We start from the raw sequence: 19,761 nt of genomic DNA on the forward strand, positions 1-19,761 counted from the left end.
GTGTCGAGTTTTTGTGAAAATCTGATTTTTCTCTGCAAAATCTGATTTTTAGGATATTCAGTTTGTTTTTTGTGTCAAGATGTTGGCATCTCTGCAATTGCAAATTCAGTATAGATTTACTCTTCTACATCTCCTACCTGACTCCACACTTCTAATAATGCATTTTCCCCATCTACTGTTACTCATGGTAACGTCCTTACTATTAAGGCTTTAAAACTGTTTAGGTGTTGTTGCACTTTGATTTAATTCTCTTCTAACTGTTTTCTCTTTCAGATCTCTGATCAAAGCAGAGAATGAGTGCGGACAATGTGGTCATTGTTAAAGAAGGCTGGGTACAAAAGAGGGGTAAGTAGCCTCCACAGAGAGGCAAAAAATGGGTAGAATCTTTTGATTTAGTTACGACATGAAAGAAAATTGTTTAAGTTCATGAAGTTCAATGTTCAGTAAGTTTTAGGGAAACCACAGCACTGGCAAGAGTCATAGGTGGTGGTTTGTCTTTCCTTCTGGTGGTGTTGTTTGGTTGTGCCACCTCACTTTAAGAAATAACTTTGTGGATGAACAGAGTACCTTGGGTATGATGTGTAAGTCTGTGGCCAGTTGGACAACCTCAAGCTACATTGTGAATTTTACAGAATGTTCACAGTAATTGTATTTTACCCCGCACACCTCACTGCTCTTCACCCCTCAAGACAGAGTTCTGTTCTCTCGTCATACCATGGCTAGAACCATGGATAGACGGAGAAGTTGTGGATAAGAAGAATACTTTATAGTGAGCGGACAGGAAAGGTGGTCATCAATGGTAATTCATCCAATCCAGGTGAGCTTTGGGATTTGACAAAAAAAAAGCAGTCCTGAAGTGCAGACTTTGTAGTTTCTGCCAGATGTCCTTCCATGACAGACTGACACAACTGTACTAGTACTGATGATGCCAAACTAAGACCTATCTGTATTCAGGTATTATTGATATCTGCTGCATACCGATACCGACGACCGCATGGAAACCACTTGAATACTTACCATTAATCGACACAGATACCCATAAAGAATGAACACCCATACCGGATGAAAACCCATATGGCATGAACATCCATAAAGAATGAACACCTGTACCGAATGAACCCATACGGAGTGAATGCCCACACCGAATGAACACCCAATGGAATGAATACCAACACTGAATGATCACCCATACCGAATGAACACTCATACTGAATGAATACTCATACCGAACCAATATGAACACATATTAGTACATATTTGTAAATAGGATCTAAATACATCTATAGGTAAAGGTTAAACTGGTTAAACAGCAAGGACGATATGTGCAAATAATAAATCTAAAGTTGATGAAATTAAATTAAATTTTTAGGTACAACACCCTGAATAAAAATCACAGCCATAAATAAAAGAATGAATAAAAATGTAGTACCGTACCGACTGAACACCCGCACTGAATGAACACCCATACTGAATGAACACCCATATAGAGAATGAACATCCATACCAATTGAACAATCATACTGAGGTGACTTACTTGCTTAGCCATACCACTAAAACTACTAACCACCAACAAGTATTTTATATGTTACGTACTCTGAAAGCTAAACATTCTGAGATTCTTTCGGAAACACTTTTTTTCGCCAAAAAACCCCCCGGATATAGCTGATAATATGAGTATTTTGAAATGAGTTTAGCAGTACCTGCTTAACATCATACGGACGGACCTTATACGTTGTAACCTAGAGTACTCGACTCCTAGGGTTGGAACAATGGGTTATATCTACCATATATTTGAAAGGAATTAAAGATCGTTAAGCAATATGATTTAACGAAAGCAAGAAAGAATAATTGTCACCTCTTAGTCCTCTCTCTCTCTCTCGTTTCTGCTCTCCCTCCACCCCCCCCCCCCCCTCCAGGCCTTTACAAATTAGGATAAAAATATATGGTTTGAAATACAGTAGGACTTATCGATTGTAGAATGGTGAATACTGACCGCAGACATGTACATACAAGATAATTAAACAGTTAAAGCCACCTCTCAGTATCAAGAAGTTAATTTTGGCAATTGAAAGGTGATTGTGGTCAACCACATTTGCATCCAGGCCTTCAACCATGTCCTATTTGACCTGTGACTGACTGTTTGCTTGTCTGCTGGTGGTGTATTGCTGCACAGACTACATCAACCATTCTCTTGATTTATACAGCAAATTATCCAGTCAGTTTGTACTCTGTATCTTCTCTGGGTTTCTTAGGGGGCTGGTGGCCGGGGGAGGTGGGTAGGGGGCTGATAGGAGGTGAATTGGTGCCTGCTAATAAACCCCTCACAACTTGGGCATTCATATCCATCTAGCTTAATATGTTCAAATCCTCATTTAATAGTTAGTGGTTGCGCAGTTTGTTTTTTTCCCATTTTGTCAGGACCGTGAGATCTCAGCAGTGTACATGTGTGATGAAGAATGAAGTACATACATGTGTACAACAAAAATTATATCATCAGCTTCATTTTTAAGAGAACAGTCTGTATGTGATGGTTTTGTGTATGTACAGTAGTTTACAGGCCTGAATAGCCAAACCTTGACTGGAGATTCATCTATAGGCTTACTAAAGAATTTAAGCATTCTGCCTTGCTGCAACTTTTACCCATTGTCCAGGTGTAGTAAAGTGTGCTCTCTTTAGTCAAGTTTTCATTTCTGTGATAAAGTTAGATCCCCAGATATCAAGGCATGTCTACCTTGTACGATTTCAAAAAGGGAAGGAAAAAAATACCTAGAAAAAAAACTGTGTTTGAAAGGATAGTTGAGACTCTTTTCAAGTGGAGAATAAAAGTGTGTAAGTTTCAAAACAAGTTACTTCTATAGCCTGCATGTTAATGATTAATGCAGCAGCAGTTGTATGGACAGATACATAGTGATGGTCGCTATTTGAACAGAATCAAAAATAGATTTCTACGAAATAAGTCGTAATTTGCCTCTTTGCACGCAGAACTGTTCTCGGTGCCTCTGTACTGGAAAGGTTTGATGGTTGATACTAGTTTCCTAGGCTTTTCTTTATAGCTGTTAAAAAACAGAAACTTTCAGTTTCTTCTGGAATCATCACTCTGGCATCTTTAAAATTTTGTCAAACTTTGTTCTATCGAAAAATGAATCATAAAAATTTGTTACCGGATACCCTAGATAAAAATAAAATTGTAATGTAGGTTTATTTTTAAGCAAAGCTTTTGAAATACTTTTTCAAAGGGTTCACTAAATTTGCAACTTGGAGGAGGATAATAATGGACATCATTGTTTCTTTTTGTTGATTGCATTACAGAAATAACATAATTAAAGATCAGGTGCTCCTTTAGTTAAATATATAGCAGGATGTATCATATACCCATGTGAGCAACGGTAACAGGGGTTCACAGTGAATTGAGGACGTATTGTGTCACTTTTATAAATGGATTATTATCCGTATAGGATGTGCTTCTCAAGGTTTTCCCAGATCTTAGGTATTAATCTATCATCAAGTAGGTTTGTTAACAAGAAAACAAAGTTTGATAAGTTCAGTGTTCCAACCACAATTTCTGTTGTATATGTATATATTCCTCTCATGAACATATATTACTTTATGTTGCCCTTCAGTGCAAAATATGGTGGATATCCCTTTTCTGTTTCCCTCAGTAATATTTTTTACTACATTACTAGCAAATATATTTTGTGTAACTATTTGGGTAGTGTATTCATGTCTAACAGTGAGAGATCCCATGTAATCCATGATAGGGAAATGTCCATTTGTCATTTCACAGAACTTTGTGTTTAAATATCTTCTTTTATGGATGATGCATATAATGTGTGGATTGTTCTATGAATAATGGGTCCATCTTTGTGAACTTTTTGGTAGTCCCTTCCACGAACAGAACCGGTTTGATTTTACCTGCTGTGTGTGAAAATTTTAGAAGTTTTATGCAAAATACATGTATGTCAAAGAGTGAGGGGCCTGGCATTTTGATTGTTAGGTCTTCGTCTACTTAGGTTAACTGCTGAAAAGGGACATGGAAGGACAAACAGATAGATACAGACTGGACAGACGACTTTCACTCGATTAAATAAATAATACATATATGTGTATTCACTTCACGTCCTGGCTTACCTGTCTCCTCACAACATAAACACTATTGCTCTACCACATTCAATAGTGAATTGGTAAACCTGTTAACACTGTGACTGTGCACTCTTGCGCCACCGGTCATCGTACCTCCTCTCTCTACCACCTAAACCAAACTGAATGTGCTAATACCTCTGATTCACCTCTAACATATTCCCTTTAATACAGCAATGTACTTAGTTGAAGTACAGTTTTCAAAGTCAGGTAATTTGTAATTTTTGTTTATTTGTAGTGCAAACTTGTAACATTTTTTAATGTATTATGTGTGTGGCAATCAGGTTATTAAATAGATTATTATGTAGATCTAGATAGTTGCTGAACACTGACAAATATTTAATCCGTCCAGGTTGTTTAAGTGTCTACACGTGAGATTCTAAGAACGTCCATGTCTTTTGTGGGATGTGTCATAGTCCTAGTAATATTGCCTGGGTTAGTATGATATGTGGAAGTGCTGCATGGAAGTCGCTGCTTCCTGTACTAAGGTCACGTGCAAGAGTCATCGAGATTGTTAAAACTCAACGAGAATCGGTTAGTACTCGTTGCTGATTGTCTGTACAAACTGTTACTGTATACAATGCACACATGTATGAATAGCTGCATGCACTAAAGTTGGCCCTACTGTAGTATATCTTATACCCCACCTTACCTGTCTTGTCATAATATATTACAAACACACTTATTTATCTATCTGTTTAATCAGAAAAAGAATTGCTAACTTATGAAATAATGAAATACTCACAACATTCCCGTTTTTTTTTTTTCTTGAATTAACTACTTTTTTTGATACAGAAAATGAAGTATAACATGAGGCTTCAGTACAGTCCCAGTTACCCAGAGTACCTTATCTTACAAAACACTGACCAATGTGCCGGTCAAACTCTTATTGAATTGGGAAGAAATATAAATTTAGAATTAAAAAAGAAATCAAGAATAAAGAAATATATCTATATCACAAAATAAATATGAATAAACTGTCCCTGTAATTTCAATCAAAATCTGAAGAGAGGAGAACAAGTATGCTTGTTAACAGTTTGATTTTAGAGGATGCGAACAGTAGATGCTGAAGAAGTGAAGGTCATGAGCCTAACACAATGTATACATGTCAATGTCAGATGTTAACCAAGAACTGTTACTATTTCTTGTGAAAGAACTGCTGTATTAGTAACACTTGAACTATGACCTTGGTTGAGCAATTCTTTAAAGAAAGTATGGAAAAACTTGAAACAAAGTTAATTTTTGTGACATAGTGTTTATTGTTGTGGCTACCACTTTTAATCAAGCATTCTACCGCTGCTAGAATCCCATGACTTTATGTAATGGTTATAATGTACTGGATACACAAACACCAGAAATTATGCATCCCTCTGCATTTCCTTATTCATTAATCATTAGAAATATTTCAAATTGACTTCACCCAGTCTCTCTTACCTCACTCTGCACAAATCCTACACTTTTCCATCAATCTGACCTATCAAGATTGGTTGTGTTTTAAACACTGTGCCTCCTACTACTGATCCACTTTCAGAACACTGCCCCATTCCTCTTAGGAATCTACCATCTGAAGCAGAGACACCTGTGTTCTTAACAGAGTTTGCCATCTGCATGAATATTTGAGTGCTAAAATGTTGTATGTAAACAGTATCAGTTTTGAAGGCTTCTAATATTCCTTTACATAATAAGTACTATATAGTCTCATGTACAAAAACTGCTAGAGGTCTTTGCACTTGTACAGCAATTTACCCATTTTTTGTGCATCTAAGTATTTTGCAGTGCGCAATAGGATAATTTGTTCTACTGATCCACTTTCAGAACACTGCCCCATTCCTCTTAGGAATCTACCATCTGAAGCAGAGACACCTGTGTTCTTAACAGAGTTTGCCATCTGCATGAATATTTGAGTGCTAAAATGTTGTATGTAAACAGTATCAGTTTTGAAGGCTTCTAATATTCCTTTACATAATAAGTACTATATATAGTCTCATGTACAAAAACTGCTAGAGGTCTTTGCACTTGTACAGCAATTTACCCATTTTTTGTGCATCTAAGTATTTTGCAGTGCGCAATGGGATAATTTGTTCCCTTGGTTTTGTTTCAGAGTTTTGTACATAAAATACTCCAAGCAATAAATTCTGAAGTTTCTGTGGAATTCAATGATTTTATGTTTGGAGAGGCAAAGCCCCTACTGCTCTTAGATGTTATTATATTAGAATTTTTTTTATGGCATCAGAAGGAAATATTTCGATTCACGGTTGATTATTCACACAATCTAGACGACACTCGTAAAAAAGTGGGCACCTAGCACCTTTTCTCAGAAGTTGAATTGTTAATACTTCCTTTTCCCCAAAATTTTACATAACGAAAATGTTGAGTTGACGATATCAAAATTTTCCAGCCAAACACAGAAATATCTCTGATTGGCATAGAATCTAGAACCTTTGATGATAAATTGCTTATGTTTGGGTTCATCAAATTAGTACTACTACTGTATCTTTACAGTATATACTAACGGGCTTGTACGTTATGAAGTGCTTCCTCCACTAAAGACCTGTAGATTACATACATAGACATGACTATGGCCAGGGAAGAAATTTATATTGTTTAGATGTTGTGTAAAAACTTTGGAAGGCTCTGTTTCTTACCCCTGAATACTACAGTATATATATTTTCTGTATAGAAAACTGACATCTTTATTTTGTACAGCAGCTCAACCATTATGTATAGCGGTTTGTAATGCGATAAGTAGATATGTTATTCCCTATTTATCTTCCACCCCATCTTGGTATATATAAGTATTAAAGTTATAGGATGTCTATGAAGATAAGTGGACAAAAGGACTTTGACTTGTTTTGGCAATTTTTCATGTGTAACATGTGCATTTCCAAATGAGCTATTGATAACACCCTTAAATGTACAGTATCAGGGGTAAAAAATGAGCATTAAGGGTGGGGTTAGATTTGTTGGAGAGGCTTGAACTTTTTTTTCCCCCCAGAAAGTAAGCTCAAGGTCTTGCTTTAATGCTTGAAATTTGTTAAACTTTTGTTTTCCTTTTCACAGCAGGTCTTGTCATTCGGTGTTGATTATACAGCGATACCGAAAGTTTGCTCCTTAATTGTTTCCCCGATTGTGGAAGTGCATCTTTATGAATAGCATGAATCTGCAAAAACGTAGAATTTTTGTTTGCTCCTCGCTTACCTGTCTCCTCACAACCTTACCAGTCTCCTCACAACCTTACAACTTTGCTTTATCCTGTCTACAGTGAACTGGTAACCATTTAATAACTGCGTGCCATCTATCACCAGCCACCTCCAGTCCAAGTCCCCTGTCCTTTTCATTCTCCTCCTGTTTTCCTCAGGGATGTGCCCACGCTGGGCGGCACTGGGCGGCCCCGCCCAGCACTAAAAATTACCGCCCAGCACTAAAAATTACCGTACCGCACAGCACTGTCTTAAAAATTGTGAATCCTGCCCAGTACTATTTTCATCTAAAATCCTGACATTCCCAACAATATATTCAACATAAATTGGGCCTAGCCTATGCCAAAATCATACAGACTAATAATGCATCAGTTACGCATGCGAGAAACATTACTTACGGCTCTCAATGGGTCCCTTGTAAAATCTCTTTGAAACAAACTAATAACTTTTACCAGGTACGTAATATATTTCACTAAAAAAAAACTAAAAAATGTAAATTGTTAGCATAACTAGTACTGTACTTGTGTATGTGCTTAAAAAGCTACACAAGTGCCAGCATTTGGCATCTGAGCACCTTCAAAAATCAAACATTCTCAAAGGGGAGGGGGCACCCTCTCCCCCTTAGACCCCTCCCCCAGGACAGCAATCAGTATACCTGGCACTCAGGAAACCCTGGGGACATTCATGTTTCCTATTTGTGTGTAGTTGGAAAGTCTTAGAACAGTGAAATGTAGCTTTCATCCATCATCGGATCTTGTATCATGTTATTTACTACTAACCTTCTGTACAGTAGATTGTTCAGTGTGTTTGATCTTACACCTTGACATTTATTCATATCCAGGAAGAGACAACCTATGACTTTGCAGTTTTATGTAGGTTGTAATACACATCCTTACAAACAGGCAATATGAAAAAGAAAGAATAGTTTTAGAAAAATACTTCTCAGCATTTTCTGTGGAGGAAGTTAAACTATAATAACCCATATTCTCGGAAATTGAAAGAATATGTTGATTGTTTTGGGGAAAAGATTTATAGTCTACCCACACATCTTTGCAAATCCACAGTAGTTGTCACTTTTATAGAACTAAGATAACATTCACCAAGCCATGAGTTACCAAATTTATTCCCTCCCACTCCCCCTCCCCCTCCCCTCCCCTCCCCTCCCCTCCCCCTTCAAAGGATCAGCTCAGGTTTTTTTTATACTAAAAGTTTGTTTAAATAATACTGCCTTTTAAAGCAGGCCCTGTCATTCTGTGATAATAATCAAATGGTGCCAGAAATTTCCTTAAGTTTATTCCCAAGATTCTACAGGGCAGGCAAACAGTAATTGATGCAGCGCTTTCTGTAATGTTTTGAAATGGGCCGTGGAGTGGATTTTCTATCAAACATGCCAACAAATGTTTGACTTTGAAAGTTTCATTTTAATATTTTATAGTAGCCCTGGCTTCAGTCTCCAACACCTCCAACTCTGCAGTAACTTTCTGTCACATTCAAAAAAGAGACACCGTATACCCAAGTTACCCAACCATCATCCCTGGTGTGTGTGTCATATAGATAACTGTCTGGAAAAACTCCCCAGAGCAGCTAAGAATTTTGTTTTTATTCCTTATAGAATATATCACCGATTTTATGTTTTTTTCTTCACAAATAAGATTGAATTCATCGAGCTGCAAATACATCCACATTTTCTATTTTTTCCCCCTTTTTCTTATTATTACAAAGTTTATTATTTTCTTCCTTCCTCATTTATCTATCTCCTACGTATGAATATGCACTCCGATCTATCTGGCCTACAAACTGGTAACATTATCGCAAACCAGAGATATGAGATTTCTAAAAGCCGTATTTGAAATATTGAACCTCTCAACATATCCTCCTCATGATGACATTTGGTTTCAGTGTCAACACTGTTTAACATTCTACCCTTGAAAATATGAAAAGAAAAACACAGAGAAAATCAAAGGTTTCTGATCCCAGTGGCAGTGTGACATTACAGATTTACTAAAAACACAGCTCCCAAAAGACAACCTTTTCATACCATACTAGGATATCTCCCGAATGACCAAGATTTTTCTTAGCTGTTTACAGTGGGTACAATTCCAATCTTGAAGACTTCAAAAGTGTAAAAGATATTATAAAATAGTCTTGAGATTTATGTCACTCCTCACTTCCCTGTCTCCTCACTAGAACAGCATTCTGACTCCGCCGAGTAAACAGAAGACTCGGTAACCTTTAAAGCACTGTCCTCTCGGGGCCTGTAAACAGCCTCACAGTAGGAATACGAGATAGACCATGGTCGGAAATGGAAGGTTAAAGAGAAGAGGAGAGGAGCAAGTACAGAACATTTTTGACCAATGCAGTGTCACGTAACATGTCCGACATAAAGTGTGCCCTCAACTACTACCTCTAGATTATGATCATAGCACTGAAGTTAGTCTTGCTTTCAGTTCAATCCCTTGATGTCTACAGTAATAGCATTAATGCACTCCTCTCACTAGGTAGTTTTGGAAAGAGAGTTTATTTATTTGTTTGTTGGCTGTCAAAACGTGCTCTTCCTTCGTGATGATGACAGATATTGGGTATCTGTTCGTCTTTATGATTATTAGTGTTTGTCGACTACTTTTAAGTGCCAAATGTGGTCAAAGTTTAAGGTTTTAAGTCTGATATTGATGAGTTTAGGATCTGGATGGAATGCATACTTAAGGCTACAAACAGCAGTATAAAACGAAGAAAAAAAAAGAGTTTGAACATGCTGTTAGACTAGGAATCACAACGCACAAAAACCTGCACAATTTCTGTCAGCTGGTTTGAAAACAAACTATGTTTTTTTCTTCTTTCGAATCGGTTATTCCGGTGCCGTAGTAAAGAAGATATTAATATCCTCTATCTCTATTTCTGCCGTTCTCTCGTTTCCCCTTTCCTCTCCGCCTGTTTCATAAATTCGGCATTACTTCACCGACGAGGAGAATTTCACCGAGCTAAGTGTACCAGCGTCATCTATTTTGAAGTTTCCTCCCGTCTCGTTTTTCAGTTACAAACAACTTTGATTGTCTGTTTCTCCAGGGTTGCAGAAAAACAAGCCGTCAGTTCCACATCAGATGGTTTCATCATCTTCTCGTCAGTTCTTTCACGGTATTTGGACTAGCTAATATCCTTTTCTAGATAAATTGGGAGGAAACCAATCTTCTCGCCCATGATGAAGAGAGACAGAGAGAGAGAGATGAGAAAAGAGAGAGAGGAGAGAGAGGAAAGCCAATAAATAGGAACATTTGATGAGCAGTGATAAAACATTGAGCTCTTTTAATTGATGGAGAAGCTAGGACTGTTATCATCAAACAAAATGAGGATGGAGTAGATTTGCTGATAAGATCTGCGTCGCACATATCGCTTGTTTCCTTCTTGCGGGGGATTTTTATGGGCTGCATGAATTTTGTATCTGTTATGAGTTTGAAGAAACAAGATAAGAGATTTCATATGTAATGAGGATTCTAAGAGGGGGGAGGTGGGGGAGGGAACAAAAATAAAAACAAAACACTTTGACAAAGCTTTGACTTTAAAAGAAGTGACTCTTATTTGCTCTAATAATTTAATAGAAGAGGGTGTTTTTTTTTATAGGGATGAGTTTTTTTTTGTTATACAGATAAGATCTTTATCAGTTTTGTTTCATATCCTGTGTCATAAATCACAGCAATATTTCTAAGATAAATAATTATCAAATAATAATTTATATGATAAATGTTGGTTTGGGCCTCTGGAGTAGTATTTGATATAAATTGAAGTTTAGGAATTGTTTTCCTTCATATCCAAAACTGCCCCCCATTTTGTCCCACTTTGGGTCTCCTATCGGAATCTAGGATTCCGAAACTAAACAAGGCATATTCCAGTGGCATTTTCATCCGCTTGAAATCTTGGTCGGTGTCATTTCGTTGCGATGTTTTCCAAATCAAGAAGAAGAAGAAACCGCAGTAAGACTGCAGAAGTTGTTTACTTTCTCCCACCTGTTCTTGTTTCCTTATCGAGGTGGCACGACGGCCAGAGATTTTCAGCTGCAAGCTCGACCAGCTGCATTTAAAACTTACAGTATAGGCCGGCTTGTAATGCCTTCACGGCAGCATTTAGCTAGGTCTATCCAGCCAGATTTGCATATATATACTGTAGATGCAGGGGAATAGATACACTTTCATTCATAGTTGGCAAACGAGAAAGTCAATTATCTGTTTTATAGCCAAATTTTGGGCAAGACAATGTAGTTGACTGGAATCTTTGTCTGATTCAGTTCGAACCTACAAAACTGTTGCTGACTCACTTCTGTGACATTGGCCAAGTTGTCCTTCTTCCAAATTGACCATTTTTGAAAAGTATAATTTGAGGTTCATGTTGTTATTATTGACATTCATTTGAAACTAGTTTTGGTTAAAGATATGCTAGAAACAACCAGTGCTGCTGAATCATGCACTCATAGTAGTTATACAGTAACCTATATATGCCATACAGAACCTCTTGTTTTTCTTTTCTTTTCCGTTGGACTTTGTGGCATTTAACGATACATTTAAGGCTTCACAAATAAGACAATGTGACAAAGATTAGATATGTACCGAACTTTGTCCAATTCATTAAACAGAGTATGCAAATTGAGCCCGGAAACACTATAAACCGTCGTCTGCTGTACAAAAACTTGAGCATGGCCTTGCAGTGTCTAAGATTGTCATGATAGGGGAGTTATTTATTTGGCATTTTCATGCGTAATTCATGACCGTAAACTACAGTATTAATAACAACATCCTCATGTCAAAAGCAGCTAAATGACTATGTATTTAAAACTCTCTTTATACCCTGCCTTAATGACCCCCCCACCAAAAAAACCCAGTGGTAACATTTAACACTGCACCCTCACTGACCCATTTCCCAGCAGGGACAGAGGGGGGGGTGGGTGGGTTTGGAGAGGGGCACATTCCTCCCCCCCTCAATTTTTTCAGGCTATTCTTGCAAAATCTATGAGCTTGTCTGTTATGATTCTTGTGGGATAAATCAGATAGGTGAGTGCGTTAGTGTGTGTGTGAAAAAGAAATACATCCGTTGCAAGAGCAGTTAAGTATTATGTAATTTAAGTACATGGTTAAACAAAGTGCAATATGAACACAGCTTTATGCAGATCTGGGCATAGATGAGTCATCAGTTCCGTAAACATTATCAAGGTAAAGCTGGGAAAACATAAAACTGTTTTATAAACAAACAATTTTTTGTTGTATTTCATCTGTTGACTCCATCTTGATACTTGCAATATTTAAAGTAATATGTCCTAAATGAATTGAAAATTAAGACCAGTTTGTAGTGTATGTAGCTAATGAATATCTTAATTAAATCAGCAATGAGTAGCGTAAATTGGTGTACATTTAAAATAATTCATCCCCCTCCCCTAATAAACATCGATTGGGCAATACTTTCTTCAGGTTGGAAAACTGCATGTTTTACAATGATGTTTATGATTGAGATGGGACTTTGGAGGAGAGGGGGGGGGAGGAGATGCGAGGGAGGTTGCAGAGGGTGGTCGGGGTAAGGGTTTGGAGGGGAGGTACACAAAATTGATTTAAGATAGATTTCATTTAAAGGCAGGATTTTCTACATGTAGGGATGGTATGCACCACACCCATACTTCACAGCTGGGATGAAGTGGTGCACGTTGCTAGCATGTGCTATACCTGAACAGGTGTATATTGTTCAGTCCAGGATTGAGTTTACCTCATTGCCATGGCATGGGAATTCCTGTGGTTGCAATTCCAGAGCTATTTCATAAGATGAATCCTGGGGCATTAAGTTCTTTGAATGACTCTGTAAGATTGTTGTAACCTAAATTTTACTTTGCAAAAGGTACAGATGTGTATTACATTACGTGAAAATAGGACAACCAGCTGGAATCTTAAGTTTGTACACATATTTTCAATCTAGTGTATTACATCGGCTACTAGGATTTTATTGGTACTGTGCAATGACAGTGTGCAGTAAAGGAAGAGGGGGTGTGGGAAGTGGGAGGGGGGGGGGATATTCAGATTATATCCCAGTGTCTGGATATCTTACATGGTTTGTAACCATAGAACTTTCTCTTGCAACCTCCGAAGTGATGTTTATCAATGTACTGTCCCTCAGTTGTGTTGTTAAATACTCTTTTCAAATAGACTGTTCTTGCAGACTGGGTTTCTTCCCAAAGCTTTGTCCTGTGTAAAGTTAAGGGTGAAACTGTGTATAGTTGTTTGAAGCTTACTTTCAGTTTACTGTGCCATCTCTGCCCAAACCTTGGGATACTGTACTAGAGGAAAAATCATAGTCTGTCATCTGCAAAGACCTTTGTTATCTGTTTTTTACTTTGTTTTATTATTGTTTTTTTATATTTTAGTTTGTCACTGAAATCTAATTTCCATGCATTAGCATATAAGATAGAAATATGACAAACAAGCCATGACAGTGTTAAATAAAAAAGGAAAAATATTAACAGCATTTGAAAGGATTCATACAAACCCAGCTGTAATTAATTAATTTGTAGCAATTTACTAGAAACAGAAAGCTAAATGGGAAAATATAGTACACCTTGAAAGAGAAAACACATGAAAACAATTGAAGTTATGTACACATTTGGAAGTGTGTGCATTCAGTCATTGTACTTTAAAAAATGCAATTTGCCTGTAAATATTGACTGTAGTTCTATATGTTGTCTTCCTATCTGTACTGTGTGTTTGTTTTTGCTACATGTGCACATTTTTGAAGAAAAACAAGTTTTTTTTCCCCTTTTGTACCATGATAATGCCTTAAACTCTGTGGTAACGTTGTCCGATGTCTTTCAACAACATGAAGCATTTATACAAATTCATCACTTTTGCAATATATTTGCTGGCCTGGTGACGAAAACGAATGCTCATCTTTTACTGCAAATCCTGGCAGGACAATTTTGTTAAGGATTTCTGAATGGTAGATTCAGGAAGAAAGAGCATAGTGACCCTAGAGAGGGTCATGGTGGGGGGGGGGGAAAGGGGCGGCGGAGAGAACAGTGCATGAATAAAGAAGACTGAAAAGGACAAAACACAACTTGACTGTTGTGACCTGGTTTTCTGTCATCTTTAAGACCCACAGTCGTACAACCGCCTCACCCAAACGGATTGACTGCACACCAAACAACTATTTTCATTTTTAATATAGAACTTTGCTTGTTTAGGTGACAGGAATAATTTATTTCCCTCTGAGTGGTTACATTTGTCGAAACTGGGCACCAGTTGTCTTGGACTGCGACACATTGCAGGACCATTGTTGCGTCGACCATGTATGTGTCTGAGAGCCCTTGATAGGCTCTAATGTAGTGTCATTGGATGTTCTGTATACAGTACTGTATGTCACGGAACAGTCCCAAGTACAGTCAAGTTTGTCATTATGTCATCTAAAGTAGTCAATGGTTAACCTTTAGTACAATGTGAGAGTGATCTTAAAGGAGACAGAAAGCCAACCATCATCTAATCACAGACAAAAATCCTTGTGATAAACAACTCACCCAACAAATAGATAAGACATACTGTATCTGTTGCTAGGAGAGATCATCCCATAGGAGCTGTCATTGTGTAAACCTGTGATAATGTTACTGTTAGATCTTATGAAACCTTTATAAATTTCTCTGAAGCTGAGACCAAAGTCATCATTAAGGTCATGCTAAGAGATTCAGTATGTGTTCATTCAGGATGTTGTAAAAGCCATCTCTGTTAGTACAGAAAGGAAAGGTTTTTAACTTACAAGAAAAAGCTTAAATAAGTGGAGCACAAGCGACTCGACGATGTCGTAAAAAGACTTGATCAAGTCTTCTATCTTGCATGTGATGAAATCTGCGATATTATTCCAATCAGTGTTTGTGGAGGTTGTTCATGACATTTATTTTTATCACATAGACTAGTGATGATGGTTGGGGTTGTGTCTCCTGGCTGTGTAGGGTGGGGGAGGGGGGAGGGGGAAGGGGGAAGGGAAGAGAATTGTTCATGACATTTATGTAAAGTTATCACATAGACCAATGTTGATGGTTGGATTTGTATCTCCTGGCTGTGAAATTTGCAAACTCAATTTTCCTACAGTATGAAGGGTTCTTGTTATTTTCATAAGTTTTGAGAGTCAAATATCATTTTTGCCTGTTTCTTGTTTAATTTTCAGGTGAGTACATAAAGAACTGGAGACCGAGGTACTTCCAGCTCCGGTCCGACGGATCTTTCCTGGGCTACAAGGAGAGGCCGAGGAAGGACACTTCTGAGGTACTTAACAACTTTACAGTAGCAGGTAAGCCAATATTTATCGTTGTGGATTTGAACATGTATGTACTGTATAGTACATTAACATGCTAGTAAACAAAGACAAAAGCAGAGAAAGGAATAGAAATCGGTAAAACGTTTTACTTTGTGTGAGGTTGCCATTTCAACATATTTAAATATGAAGATAAAACCTCCTCAAGGCTTTGTCTCCTCCTGTGAATATTGGCACAGAAGTATTTGCAAACGATATCTAGATGTCCATCTGGGAAATGCGAAAGGAGGATAGTTGTACGATATATACAGTAGCCAAAGTAGCTGTGATAACAACACCGTGTTGGAAATCGCACGCTTAGTGACTGAACGAGGCAGCAGCATTCATTAAGTCCAATCTGTACAGCAATTGCATGTTATACTGTAGGTCTCTTCGTAAACCTCTTGCCATACATATAATTCACAGAGAATATTTATCTGGTTTCGCATCGCAAATTGTTGTACAAGTGCAAAGATAGATCCATAGTATTACATAGTAGAACATATTATTACATAGAACATATTATTACATATTATACAACACCTAATTATATTCCGGCCATTTGATTGGTCAATTGCTCGTCGATTGCATGCAAAATCCGCTCTATTGCACGCTATGATGATAGAACCATGCGTTATACTTTTTTGATAGCACTTTTTTCAATGGTAAGAGAGCAGAGAAACCTGTCTGTTCAAAACAATCTGTTGCATGAGTGCATTTTACATCCAATTATATCCAAATTTGAAGGTGTTGTATAAAACAAATAATGAATGGTTTCCATTAGTGCAATAGTGCAAATATTTCATGAGTTGAAAGATGTAATTTGTTCCATTCAACGAGGCTGCGCCTCGTTGAATGGAACATTCCATCTTTCAACTCATGAAATATTTGCACTATTGCACTAATGGAAACCATTTATTATTTGTATAGTATTACATTGGATCATAGTTTAACATAGTATTACATAGTATTACATAGTATAACATTGGAACATAGTATTTGTTGTGAGGAAAAGTTCAGAGCCTTCAATAGTGCTAAATGCAAAATATGAAGCCAGACATATTCCCTGATATTACTGAACACTGCAAGTAATATAAACTGGAGTAGTAAAGTTGCCGTCGCATTTCAAACCTTTTACAATTATACCGCCCATGTTCTTGGATAAATTCTACTAGTGACATGAGATATACTTAAACATTGTGAAAGGGCATTTTAAAAGGAAAAAGAATAGCTTGTGATTGCCTATTAGTTGTCAAATGAGCTCAATTCTGGAGAAATTGGTGGAATAGAAATCCATCTCCCTCCAAGTCCCTTGTTTTTTTGAGAGCTGGCAAATGACTGTTTAATGCAAGTGTTCAACATGCATAGTTGTAGAAAACAAATACCCTAGCAGATGGACCTACATATCTAGCAGACTCTATTTCATTTCTGGCATCACATGTTGAGGATCTTTAACATATATATCATTTATGATACAGTACAGTAGTAGATATCATAGGGAATATTGTGTCTGTGTGCACTATTGTTAAAATCTATTAACACTCGTACTGTAAGTACAGTATTTCAAAATGGTCACTTAAGTTGACACAGTTGTATACAATTTCTGTTTGGTTTCAATTCAATTGTCTTCAATTTAAATGGTGCTTTTTCTATTTTTAAAACAGTTGAAGTGATGCGCTTCTCTTTCTCTAGTTTCCTTTTTATTCGCGATAGAAACGCTGCTTATTCTGTCACTGTACGGCAGGTACTGTACACAGCAAATGGTGACCTTATTCACAGTAAACAATATAATTCACAAATCGATGAATATGTCAGATTCATCAGTAAAAGTATGCTTGTAATTGACGGTCACGTGGCTTGTCGTAACATGTAAATTATCACGCCAAGCAACGTAGGGAGAAGTTGCGTGCTTCTGTATATGGATATCCTTGCACTATGTTGACATCTTTGTTTCCTTTTTTTTGTTAAATGATCTCTCGCAACGACTCGGTACCTGTCTGTGATATAAATAATATGTTGTCCGTGTGGTTTTGTTGTAGACATTAATAATATTAATAATAATAAAAATGATCAGGCAGTGATTTTTATGACGCTTAAACGACATTGTATCAAATTCGGTGAAAATCTTCTTTTTGACTCATGTTTTTTTTTCTTTTTAGCAAACAGACCTGTGATAAATCTCTCGATCTGGTAATTTGTGACCCTGAGGAATTAAATATGTAGAACCAGGCTAATCATATCTCTGAATATCAAGGGATATATGTCCTGCTACTCTTGATTACCTACTGTAAAATTTTGTACATTAACATCTGGGTGGATTTTCAAATAATTGGAGAAGAAAAAAAGGTGTCTAAATTAGCAGGTAGTGGTAATAAATACAGAACTCGAAAACTCTTCTCAACGGTGATTTGGTTGTCAAGCTACAACGTGTCTAGTTTAATAAATATCTCCATGGCGCCATTTCCATGGAAGTTATTCCCTCCCCTGGACTACCAAGACTGGTCCTTCTTCCATCAGATATAAAGATTGTACTGTACCCAGAGAGGCAGGTAAGATATCTGGTCATCAGTAGATTGCCCAACCCATGTGAGGTGTAGCGGGAGATATCCAAACCCTAGAGAGATGGATGTAGGGTGCGTCCGGAATAGATGGACGGTCATCGTAGGATTAAGTAGAGTCGTCACCAGGTTATGAGACTGTTAGTCAGACCACCGTTGCTTCTTTGATATCCACACAGAATGTCAAGTCCTGAAGACAGAGAAACCCAAAGCTAACACATTCCTGGTACGTTGTTTACAGTGGACCACCTTCGTTGAAAGGACCTTTCATGTGGATACCCCAGAAGAGAGGTAGGTGTCATCTATATGCAAATGAGCTGTCTTGACATTGTTGGTGTTACCTTGGGGAGATGAGGGGCGGGGGGGGGGAGGGTGGTTCAGTGCTGAAATGATGATACTAAAATTGAAAGTTCCAGATTGATTAAGAAATGCAGTTATAGGGAAGAGACAGGTAAGTAGTGATTAAATACCCTAACCATTTACTATTCGGGTGTCGTAGTTAAACGAAAATAAATATAAATCGATAGGTGCAACAATATTTTTATTCCTTCTTGCTTCTGCAGGGAGTCATGGTTACAGGCCATCCAATCAGTGGCCGACTCTGTCAATCAACAAAAACAACAGCAGAATATAGAGAATGAAGACACGCCGATTCCACCATCTACCTCTGGGTCAAGGGGGACGGACAAGAAAAAAGTGGTCAGTATCATACATCACACGAGTGTTCATAGTGTAATATATTACATGGAATATTTGCAGTTTTTCATTTGACAACATCTGTAGTCCCACAGCGGCTGATGTGAATTGGTCACTATTAAAGACCAGCGTGTTTTGCATGTCAGAAGTCAAGGTAATATTTATTTCTTAGAATGCTCTTAATTCTGTGTGTACGTACAAACACTGCCGTAAATCTTCGCGTTTGTCTAGCAAGTTGCTTACTTTGCGTAGCATTATTCAATGGGACACTGGATAAAATTATTCCCGGGAATTTTGTAGTTACCGTGGGAGGTTGATCAACCATTTATGATTTGCAAAGTCTGCTCACATCATTGTCTGTCTGTCTGTCTGTCTGTCTGTCTGTCTGTCTGTCTGTCTGTCTGTTCCACCCACCTTGAACGTTTCCAATTTTAGACTCTTATCATGTCATATATTTCATAATTTTACTTTGGTAAGACATAAACAAAAAATAACACACACTTGGTGGATAATAACCCTTCATTTTGAAGTTGCCTAATTTTGTAACATTTAGCTCGACGGCCGGATACCTGTCCGGTTATATCTGACATCAACGTTGAAATGCATCTATGAGGTTGTTTTCTTGTGGATACTGTGGAAACAAACACTTAACTAATGCATACATTAGAATTTATGTAAAGATGTAATCCAATCCAGATTCAACTTTAAAGGCCTCTGTGTCAGGTTTCTTAAAATGTTTCTTAAATAGTGAACCTGTCGTTTGCCATCTTAAAGCAAGGTGTTGACATCAAAGCAAAAATGGAAGGTGGTTAGTCGTCGTGGTAACACACTCATAGTGTTTTAACTTGAGATAAAGACTGTAAGTG

At 37.4% G+C, this 19,761-nt stretch overlaps 1 protein-coding gene across 1 annotated transcript in view; it reads left to right on the plus strand.

Annotated features, from left to right (window-relative positions):
- LOC139971871 (RAC-gamma serine/threonine-protein kinase-like) overlaps nt 1–19,761 on the plus strand; it is a 61,522-nt gene that overhangs the window by 19,761 nt on the left and 22,000 nt on the right. The window contains exons 2-5 of the mRNA XM_071978659.1: nt 274–345; nt 15,516–15,638; nt 18,379–18,490; nt 18,763–18,898. Coding sequence (XP_071834760.1) covers nt 294–345; nt 15,516–15,638; nt 18,379–18,490; nt 18,763–18,898 — 423 coding nt within the window. The 5' untranslated portion in view covers nt 274–293. The remainder of the gene's footprint in view (nt 1–273; nt 346–15,515; nt 15,639–18,378; nt 18,491–18,762; nt 18,899–19,761) is intronic.

This window comes from Apostichopus japonicus, chromosome 8, assembly GCF_037975245.1.
Source record: "Apostichopus japonicus isolate 1M-3 chromosome 8, ASM3797524v1, whole genome shotgun sequence".
NCBI classification, from domain to species: Eukaryota; Metazoa; Echinodermata; class Holothuroidea; order Aspidochirotida; family Stichopodidae; genus Apostichopus; species Apostichopus japonicus.